This window comes from Pimephales promelas, chromosome 16 (genome assembly GCF_988280905.1).
Source record: "Pimephales promelas chromosome 16, fPimPro1.hap1.1, whole genome shotgun sequence".
In the NCBI taxonomy this organism is placed as follows: domain Eukaryota; kingdom Metazoa; phylum Chordata; class Actinopteri; order Cypriniformes; family Leuciscidae; genus Pimephales; species Pimephales promelas.
In genome coordinates this window covers 7286378-7297535 of record NC_142784.1, presented here as the reverse complement: position 1 = coordinate 7297535, position 11158 = coordinate 7286378, and the positions used below count along the sequence as shown (strand labels likewise).

Below are 11158 nucleotides of genomic sequence, written 5' to 3'. Positions count from 1 at the left end.
CCATGAGCTCCCACACACTGTGGTCGCCAGGTTACAGGCCTCAACAGGCCTTCCTGAGTTCAGAGTGAAGTACACAAACCCATACTTCACCTATTATTGTGGTAAGTCACCCGACGAGATGTCTTGTGCACTTTTTAAAATCCATTTCATTATTGTGGTAAATCACATGACGGGATGTCTTGTGTACTTTCTAAAAATCCATATCGTATGGTAAGGGTCACGCGCGGTATGCTTCGATCCCTTCTTATGTGGCTCAGACCCCGGTGTTCCCTTGGGTCCCACTTTAAGAGGTGTCCTGTCACTTAAGTAGGCTACAGGGACACCCTTCTCTGGCTAACTTCTGGAAGAAGTAGCTTCCACTTGGTGGAGTAAGCTCCCACAGGTTGTGGTCACCAGGCTGGGTCTCACTGACCTTCCTGAGTACGAGCTCCCACCCAATGTGGTCGCCAGGTTACAGGCCTTAACAGGCCTTCCTGGTCATGAGCTCCCACACACTGTGGTCGGCAGGTTACAGGCCTCAACAGGCCTTCCTGGTTATGAGCTCCCACATATTGTGGTTGCTGGGTTACAGGCCTCACCAGGCCTTCCTGAATTCAGAGTGAAGTACACAAACCCATACTTCACCTATTATTGTGGTAAGTCACCCGACGAGATGTCTTGTGCACTTTTTAAAATCCATTCCTTATGGTGAGGGTCACGCGCGGTATGCTTCGGTCCCTTCTTATGTGGCTCAGACCCCGGTCTTTCCTCGGGTCCCACTTTAAGAGTTCTTAAGAGCTAACTTCTGGAAGTAGCTCCCACTTGGTGTGGTTTTTCAGGTACACCAGGCTGGGTCTCCCTGACCTTCCTGAGTACGAGCTGCCACCGGATGTGGTCGCCAGGTTACAGGCCTTACCAGGCCTTCCTGGTCACGAGCTCCCACACACTGTGGTCGCCAGGTTACAGGCCTCACTAGGCCTTCCTGGTTATGAGCTCCCACATACTGTGGTCGCCAGGTTACGAGCTCCCGCATACTGTGGTCGCCAGGTTACAGGCCTTACCAGGCCTTCCTGGCCATGAGCTCCCACACACTGTGGTCGCCAGGTTACAGGCCTCAACAGGCCTTCCTGAGTTCAGAGTGAAGTACACAAACCCATACTTCACCTATTATTGTGGTAAGTCACCCGACGAGATGTCTTGTGCACTTTTTAAAATCCATTTCATTATTGTGGTAAATCACATGACGGGATGTCTTGTGTACTTTCTAAAAATCCATATCGTATGGTAAGGGTCACGCGCGGTATGCTTCGATCCCTTCTTATGTGGCTCAGACCCCGGTGTTCCCTTGGGTCCCACTTTAAGAGGTGTCCTGTCACTTAAGTAGGCTACAGGGACACCCTTCTCTGGCTAACTTCTGGAAGAAGTAGCTTCCACTTGGTGGAGTAAGCTCCCACAGGTTGTGGTCACCAGGCTGGGTCTCACTGACCTTCCTGAGTACGAGCTCCCACCCAATGTGGTCGCCAGGTTACAGGCCTTAACAGGCCTTCCTGGTCATGAGCTCCCACACACTGTGGTCGGCAGGTTACAGGCCTTAACAGGCCTTCCTGGTTATGAGCTCCCACATATTGTGGTTGCTGGGTTACAGGCCTCACCAGGCCTTCCTGAATTCAGAGTGAAGTACACAAACCCATACTTCACCTATTATTGTGGTAAGTCACCCGACGAGTTGTCTTGTGCACTTTTTAAAATCCATTTCTTATGGTGAGGGTCACGCGCGGTATGCTTCGGTCCCTTCTTATGTCGCTCAGACCCCGGTCTTTCCTCGGGTCCCACTTTAAGAGTTCTTAAGAGCTAACTTCTGGAAGTAGCTCCCACTTGGTGTGGTTTTTCAGGTACACCAGGCTGGGTCTGACTGACCTTCCGGAGTACGAGCTCCCACCTGATGTGGTCGCCAGGTTACAGGCCTTACCAGGCCTTCCTGGTCACGAGCTCCCACACTGTGGTCGTCAGGTTACAGGCCTCACTAGGCCTTCCTGGTTATGAGCTCCCACATACTGTGGTTGCCAGGTTGCGAGCTCCCACATACTGTGGTCGTCAGGTTACAGGCCTTACCAGGCCTTCCTGGCCATGAGCTCCCACACACTGTGGTCGACAGGTTACAGGCCTCAACAGGCCTTCCTGAATTCAGAGTGAAGTACACAAACCCATACTTCACCTATTATTGTGATAAGTCACCCGACAAGATGTCTTGTGCACTTTTTAAAATCCATTTCTTATGGTGGGGGTCACGCGCGGTATGCTTCGGTCCCTTCTTATGTGGTTCAGACTCCGGTTCTTCACTTTGGGTCCCACTCTAGATGTGTCTTTGTCGCAATACATTACGACAGGCACTTCCCTTGTTCGAGCTATCTCCCACAACTGGTGGTTTTAGGTCTCATTAGACCTTTTTCGAAGGTAGCCCAACATTGTGGGTCTGTCAGGTTCTAGCCTCTGGCTTTCCTGAAGGATGAGCTTCCACATGCTGTGGTCGTTGGGTTTCAGGCCGCACAATGTACGGCCTTCCTGACATGAGCCCTCATGTATCGGAGCTCCCCACACATGGGGTCATCAGGTCTTAAGTCTCTTCGACCTTCCTGATTTTGATCCCTCTCTTACTTCCTCAGTGCTCAAAAGCGAGCACTGGGTGGAAACTCGTGGATTGAGTGTACGATTCCCGTTGTTTTGAGGTTGAGTCACACTCTCCGGAGGATCCCGTCTCTGTGATCTGAAACTCGATGGTTTCTGCCAGCTTTGCGGGCCTTCAGTTTTTGGATGCCTTTTCTAGGCAATTTCCAGAGGCTCTGTCTTGGACGGACAGGCTATGGCCAGACTGTGTGTCTTAGTACAGCTCACCAGGCCAGCCTGGGGGCATTTCAGGAGGAGTGTTCTCCTGAATAGTGACTGGCTGGGGGTCCCTTTGGCCCCCTAGCCACACTCCCTAGAAGGGACCCCTTCTATTTTGAAGTTGTGGTCCTAAAGCCTTTGAGCTGGCCCTGATTTACCCACGTTATTACGTTCTGGTTTTTCTTGGTTCATTAGCTTGGGCTATGACCGGTAGGGAGTGCTGTCACTGACAGCCCGATGTAACATAGGGTGAGTGGTTTCAGTGTTCCTTGGAATTACTGGTTCTGACAGTTGTCACTGCCTTTTCGGCATGCACTCCCCTCAGCATGGCGGAGTGGGTATTTCGTTCCCCATTGCGTCATTCGACGTATTGTTGAGTTCCCTTCGAAAGGGAACGTCTCAGGTTACGACTGTAACCTATGTTCCCTGAGAACAGGGAACGAGACAATACGTCTCGTTGCCATGCCTCGGGCCTGCCTGCAACAGTCCCTTCAGACGATAGGATGTTGTCATGGTTTCAAGGCGCCCTTCTTATACATCCAGATTGACGCGCTCATCATTCAAGCTGATGATGCACGGGCTGTCGCCGGTCAACCTGATTACTGTGAGTTGATATTTGATTTCAGACACCTGTCACGCCTGAGGCGTTCCCCATTGCGTCATTCGACGTATTGTCTCGTTCCCTGTTCTCAGGGAACATAGGTTACAGTCGTAACCTGAGACGATTTCTGTGCAAAAACAAGAAAACCAAAAATCAAGTCATAATTTAGTTTTTTCGTTTTTCAAAAAAAAGAAGTGTTTTCTTGTTTTTTCGTTTTCATATATGAAAGGAAAAACAAATGAACGAACGAAGGGGGCTGGGCTAATTAGAAACACCTGGAGAGATTCATCAACAAGAAAAACTACAAAGGACTACAAAACATGGCACAGAACAGGAAATAACTAAAGTCCACACAAGACAAGGAAAACACAAGACAGGAATCGTGAAATAGCCCCCCACTTAAGGAGTCTAGGAGGGAGGTGGACCCAGGGGTGGGATGGAGGGCTAGGCCCGTGGAGCGGAAGAGGGCCTGGAGACTGCGGCAGGATGCAGGGCCTGAGCGGAGCGGGCGGAGCAGGCTGTGCAGGTGGCCAAGGTGATGAAGATCCCTCGGGCGGCCAGGGCGGAGAAGACACTTTGGACGACACCGGCTCAGGAACAGCAGATACCTGCCCTAGAAAAGTAACGCCACAAGGACAGACACAAGCACAGGAACAGAGAACACACACACTAGCTCGGGAACAGGAACAGACTCTGGCTCGGAGGCGGCCATCTTGTCCGTAGACACCTAACTAACTTTAATGCCAACTAGTTAGGTGTCACCAATGGGCTATATGCACGCATAAGTTCCGCATTTGACGTAAGGATGCTCGTCCATTTCCGGTTGTGGAGATTAAAGTGGAGGAAAACCGGAGAAAACGGGATTATGGCAGAGTCTTCAATATTTACTGTCCTCCCGTCTTTGAAACGAAACGTACATACGTTTAGATGTAATTTTATATATAGTTATGTTTATTTAATATAATTTTAAAAAGAAGCATAAACACAACGAGGGGTGTCTGTTTTATCTGTTTTTGTGACTAACGTTTCATTAGTATAACCATGGAGTATAAAATTCAATATAAATTCTCGGTATTGCATTGGACTCTATGATCGGCGGAAGTTATCGAGCATCCTTAATCCTTCACCGGAAATAACGCCGTGCATAGAGCCCATTGGCACTAAAGTCTGCCAAGAAAACATCCCCCACACCATTACACCACCACCACCTGCCTGCACAGTGGTAACAAGGCATGATGGATCCATGTTCTCATTCTGTTTACGCCAAATTCTGACTCTACCATCTGAATGTCTCAACAGAAATCGAGACTCATCAGACCAGGCAACATTTTTCCAGTCTTCAACTGTCCAATTTTGCTCTTGCAAACTGTAGCCTCTTTTTCCTATTTTTGTGTAAATTCAAAGCAAATAGTATGAGAGTCAGTTATTTCCAGATAGGTGGCACCAACACAACATCCAAAAACACCTGATCAAGTTCCTCTTGGCTTTTTCTTAACTGAAACAAATGTGTTTTAATAAACTCACAGTTACAGCAGCCTGAGAGAAACAAATGAGACTACAAACTTTATTATTTTCAATAAAACATCAATAACTAAACATCTGTTAATTCTCAACAAGAACTTTTGTACATGTATGAAAGAAACTGGGCCCTATCTTGCACCCGGCGCAAATGACTTTATACACTGACGCATGTCTCTGTGACGCTGTGCGGAGAAACAGAGCTGAGGCTGGGTCCAAACGCAGTGTAGCTTTATTAAACAAACTTGAAACAAGACACAAAACTAGAAGCAGGACTCGAGAAACTTGAGAGCACCAACGTAACACACATAAATTCAACAACCAACAAAGACAGGGCAGAAACACAGGGCTTAAATAATCAAGGACAAACGAGCTAGACAAGATAACAAGGAGGCGTGAGAAATGAGAAACACCTGGGATAAATAATAGACGGGCAATAACTAATAACGAAAACACACAAAACCACTACGTGACATAGCCTCCCCCCTATGGGCGGCTCCCGACGCCCATACAAACAACAAACAGTTCAGGAGGGCGGTGAAGCGGAGACAGTCTTGGGGGAGGGACGGAGGGCCAGGCCCGTGCAGGGGAACAGGACCAGGAGGTAGCCAAGGCGGGCCTGGGCCGCAGAGCATGGGCATACCAGACTGGGCCGGAGACCAAGGCGGAGCAGGACGAGGCGGAGGCCAGGGCGGAGCAGGACGAGGCAGAGGCCAGGGCGGAGCAGGACGAGGCAGAGGCCAGGGCGGAGCAGGACGAGAAGGCGGCCAGGGCGGAGCAGGACGTGAAGGCGGCCAGGGCGGAGCAGGACGAGGCAGAGGCCAGGGCGGAGCAGGACGAGGCAGAGGCCAGGGCGGAGCAGACTTTGGCGGAGCAGACTCAGACAGAGATGAGGGCGGAGCAGACACAGGCAAGGTCCATGACAGCCTCGCCTCCATGGCCCCCACAGAGTACCTACTGCCCCCCCCCAAAAAATACTTGGGGAAATTCACGGGAGGAGCCTCTGGGTGGTGAACGGGTACAGGAAAGGCCTCCTGGAGTTTGAAGGGTGCAGGCAGAGCGAGGCGCAGAGGCGGGGCCGGCAGGGCGAGGCGCAGAGGCGGGGCCGGCAGAGCGAGGCGCAGAGGCGGGGCCGGCAGGGCGAGGCGCAGAGGCGGGGCCGGCAGAGCGAGGAGTCTGGGCACGCTCACCGGGGCCTGGCGAACCAAACGAGTCCTCCTTCTACTCCTCCTGCGGCGGCGCGTCACAGGGCTAGAGACACTTGCTGGGCTGGACAACTCGCTCACTTGAAGAGGAGATTCAGCGCTCACTTGAAGAGGAGATTCAGCGCTCACTTGAAGAGGAGATTCAGCACTCACTTGAAGAGGAGATTCAGCGCTCACTTGAAGAGGAGATTCAGCGCTCACTTGAAGAGGAGATTCAGCGCTCACTTGAAGAGGAGATTCAGCGCTCACTTGAAGAGGAGATTCAGCGCTCACTTGAACTGAAGATTCACTCACTTGAACAGGAGACTCGCTCACTTGAACTGAAGATTCGGCACTCACTTGAACTGAAGACTCAGCCCTCACTGGAACTGGAGATTCATCCACTTGAACCGGAGATTCATCCACTTGAACAGGATCACTCACTTGAACTGAAGATTCACTCACTTGAACAGGAGACTCCACTGCGTCAAAAGGTGTGTATACGGGAGAATTCGGACAATGAAAACGCCCGCTAAATGTGCTGTTTGGCAGGGATCTTTGGAACTTTGTTATGCGTACCTGTAAATGCCTGTAAAGGCCCGAAAACAGGAACTTGTCTGACCACATGCTGTTAGTTGATGGCTTGGCTTTTTAAATGCTAATTTGTTTTGGGACTGGCTCAAGTTTGCCCCTATTCCCCTGCCCCCCTCATTAGTATTCAGGAAAGGTGATAGGGTTTACATTGTGTCAATCTTCAACAAGTGTTACGGAGAGCAGAGTGGAGATGTTACTCCTTTACATAGGGACAATATGGCTATTAAATCTCTGAGTCCGAACGAAAACAGCCTGGTGTACATGGCAAATGAAAGTTTGAAGAGGATATTTGAAAAGCTGGAGATGATGGACATGAGGTTGGATAAAATGGAGGCTGACATCAATGAGCTCAAAGAGGCAAAAGTGGAGCCTGCTTCAAAGAAATTAAAGAGAGCTGGGAATAATTCTGTTGCGGTAAGACCATCACAGTGTCTGCTTAACTTTGTGTGCTTTATTTATAAATCTATTCGAATTGAGCCCTCATACTATGTCGGATTTTTACAGGAAGCTGTATGGAGATTGCACAATGGGGAAAACAACATACACAAATATGACCCACAGACAAGGTATATCTTTAAAACTATGCTTTCATAACAGTCTTTTCTTCTAAATTATATTTTTAATCAAGCTTCTTTAATTACTGCTTCACAGTCTATCCTCCCCCCACAACCTCGAGGTCATAATCTTTCTAATGGCTGTACCGGACGTAGATCCTGCTGTTGTTAAAGGTAAGTCACAAGAGAATGTACCAAGGCTACAACTTTTTAACTGTATAGATTAGTTAGTTACAAATAAACATATTCTCCCCCTCTCTATCTCCATCTCTCTAGCATCCTGCAAGACATATTTTGAAACTGTTAGAAGGGGTTACAGGATGGCCCAAGATGATAACAAAGACAAGATGGAAGACAGCAGGATCATTATGCTCATGAGACAAAGAAAAAGAAGAGTAAGTATAAATACATATAAATCTGAGTAAAAGCCTCAGCCTGGGAGAGGCTCCCATCCCAACACATTTGATATTTTCAGTGGTTTAATTACTTTTTTCCCTCCCATTTTGCAGCTACTGAGCTGCAGGACTGGGGTTCCCCAGACAGAGGAAGAGGCAGCTATCTGGAAGACTGCAACAGTTGACCACATGTCTGAAGAGTAGGATGCCATATTGGATGGAAAGTCGGTGTGGGTTGTTCGGGTTATTATATTGTTTTACATATATTATACACAGGCCTTATATATTATATGGGGTTATTTATTGTATGACTAATAGTAAAATGTATTCTGTGCTAATGTTTTTTTTTATTTATAGAGTTTTGACTGTGTGTATATAAATATATATGTCATGTGCCCAGTGTCATTTACAAATAATAAAAATAACAAACTCAACTTTGTCTATCTGATTGTCTTGACATTATAACCATGAACACCAATGACAATGAATATTAATAATGAGTAATAATAAATCCAAATGAGGCCATAAACTGGACAAATAGTGTGGGGGTTTAGAAGAGGGACAAAGCATTGAGCACCCAATCCTATGTAAGATCTCTGACCAATTGAAGGAGGCCACTGCCTTGTGTCCCAAAGGTGTGAAATGCTAATGTTCCCTTGCATTGACCCCGACCTGGGGATTATTCACCATGGCAACTGATGGCCCTAGTGGCTCCCTGCTGTGCCCCAAACTTGGTACATATCCAGGAGTTTTCGGGATTGTGTGACGGGACAGCAAACTCCCGTATACACACGTTTATTTGTGGAGTACACAGGAGTACTCAGGAGTTTTACATGCCCGATTACAGCTCTTTTCACGCAGTGCTCGCTCACTTGAACTGAAGATTCGGCACTCACTTGAACTGAAGACTCAGCCCTCACTTGAACTGGAGATTCATCCACTTGAACAGGAGATTCATCCACTTGAACAGGATCACTCACTTGAACTGAAGATTCACTCACTTGAACCGGAGACTCATCCACTTGAACTGGAGATTCATCCACTTGAACTGGAGATTCATCCACTTGAACTGGAGATTCATCCACTTGAACAGGAGATTCCCTCGCGGGGCTCACGTGAATCGCGAGTTCGGCTGGGCTGACGTGAAGCGCGGGCTCGGCTGGGCTGACGTGAGTCGCGGGCTCGTCAATGCGCACGTGAAGCGCGGGCTCGTCGTGACTGACGTGAACCAGCGGTGAAGACGACGAGGGCTTCGCGGGTAAAGTACACTCGGCAGGTGTCGAGTAGAATAAGCGCGCAGTAGTGAAGAGGTCCTGCAAGGAACAAGCCCGAGTGACATACCCATCAAGAGTCCAGTTGGCAAGGTCCCGCGGCATCCATCGAGCGATCTCATAATCCAGCCCATTCAGAAACAGGCCCATGAGCTGGACATCATCTAGCGCTCCCAGACTGCTAATGGACAGGAACTCCTTCGCGTACCTTTGGACAGACCGGCCCTCTTGCAAGACTGACGACAGGTATTCTGTCATAGCCCGGTTGCTGACGACTGCTGGACCCATATTGAGGTTGGTTGTTCTGTGACGCTGTGCGGAGAAACAGAGCTGAGGCTGGGTCCAAACGCAGTGTAGCTTTATTAAACAAACTTGAAACAAGACACAAAACTAGAAGCAGGACTCGAGAAACTTGAGAGCACCAACGTAACACACATAAATTCAACAACCAACAAAGACAGGGCAGAAACACAGGGCTTAAATAATCAAGGACAAACGAGCTAGACAAGATAACAAGGAGGCGTGAGAAATGAGAAACACCTGGGATAAATAATAGACGGGCAATAACTAATAACGAAAACACACAAAACCACTACGTGACAGTCTCATTCCTTTTTATTTATTTATTTTATTTAACAGTCAGACATACAAACCAACATAGTGCAGTAGTGAACAATCTTGTAATTCCTTAATTTCAGAAGTGAAATAAAAGTGTTAATGTATAGGTGTGTGGGTAGGTGTATGTGCGTGTACGCGTAAACAAAGTAACCATTTATTATTTATTACCATCGTCATTACCATCACCACTTCCACTCCCCACTACCATCATACTGCAGTGCCAATATTGTATTAGTCGATTTTTTATTTTTATTTCCATCTTTCCTCCTATGTAACAATTGCCATGGTCAACACTGCCTAAAATAAAAGATGGTATAATAAGATAACAGAATAGCCTTCCCTCACATATCTTCAGTCCCTATCTTCTCTTATAATTTATTTATTTTTTGTATTTTATGTGCAATGTAATTTTATGTGCATTAAAAGAGGAAGTACAGTGTGGGAGTACAGCTGTCCCATGGAAAGCATTTCTTGCCTGTTTTGCCTGCCTAGGTTTTTGTGAGGTTTTTCATGTATCATACCTTTTATATATTTATATATATCCTTTTTTTTTGCTCCTTCCCTATTCTACGTTGTGGTGGATTAAAAACACATGAAAAGATAAGGGGATGAAAAGATAACCCCTTTTAAACGTGCGTTGGGCGCAAGAGTAATTTTTCACGCCGGTAAAATAGCAACAGCACCGAAGACCCGCTCACAAAGTTACTTGATACTTGCTTTTTGAGATCGTTATAATAGGGCCCATAATGTTAAACAGGTTTGTAAACTGCATTCACACTCAGTGGCTGGAAGTCAGTTGTAGTTCTCTTTTTTTCTGTTCTTGTTTCTCTGTCCTTCCGTGATTCTATTTATCAGGTGTTCATCAGTGTCTGAATTCACTCACTTTTCATTCAAGTGGACTGTTTTAGTGAACTAATGTAGGGAATAGTGAAAAAGGGTTTAGGGTTAGATTTTGCACACAGCTACTGACCCACAAAGCAACGTTGTTTTGGCCCAGACCCGGCCGACATCTGGCACTTGAGGGATGCGAATCTGGCCCACATGCAGCAATAACTGACAGCGCTTTGGTGGCCCACTCCTGTTTGCCAGATCTGCAATCTATATCTCCTTGGCCATCGGGACCAACGTTACCGGGAGATTCCCGGTGGGCCGACGTGCTTTTTCGGCCGATATATCTCTATACTTTTTTTAATTTTTTTATTTGTCTTAACGGCCCATAAACTCATACATTGGCCAACCCATTCGTTTTTTTTTGTTTTTGTTTTTTGCTTAATTGGTGGCGCTGGGTTAGTGTGGTGTAATGCATTGGTCAAACAAAGTCAGAGTTAGTTTTTTTTTTTCTGACACACCGGCCCATGAAACATGTCATTATGTGCTTATATCTTTAAGTATAGTAATTAGTACAAAACTAATTATGAAAGTTTCCTTTATTTTTCAGTGCATTAGTTTTACAATAGCCTATATGGTTATTATTATCATGGGATTAATATTATAACTATTATTGCAGTGTAATGTAGACAGACACTAACTAAAAGAGGTTTGAATATTTCTTTGTTTAATT

The 11158-nt window shown here is 47.0% G+C and overlaps 1 protein-coding gene across 1 annotated transcript; it reads left to right on the top strand.

Annotated features, from left to right (window-relative positions):
* Positions 1–6651: 6651 nt before the first annotated feature.
* Positions 6652–8142, top strand: LOC120486829 (uncharacterized). The gene is made up of 5 exons (XM_089120933.1): positions 6652–7173; positions 7264–7325; positions 7411–7487; positions 7590–7708; positions 7823–8142. The coding sequence occupies exons 1-5, from the start codon at positions 6976–6978 to the stop codon at positions 7910–7912; spliced, it is 546 nt and encodes a 181-aa protein (XP_088977059.1). The 5' UTR covers positions 6652–6975; the 3' UTR covers positions 7913–8142.
* The last annotated feature ends 3016 nt before the right edge of the window (positions 8143–11158 follow it).

Coding starts and splice junctions, on each gene's coding strand:
- LOC120486829 (XM_089120933.1), top strand. CDS start 6,976: ATGGCTATTAAATCTCTGAGTCCGAACGAAAACAGCCTGGTGTACATG. Junction 7,326..7,410: donor AAATATGACCCACAGACAAG/GTATATCTTTAA, acceptor ACTGCTTCACAG/TCTATCCTCCCCCCACAACC. Junction 7,709..7,822: donor TGAGACAAAGAAAAAGAAGA/GTAAGTATAAAT, acceptor CCCATTTTGCAG/CTACTGAGCTGCAGGACTGG.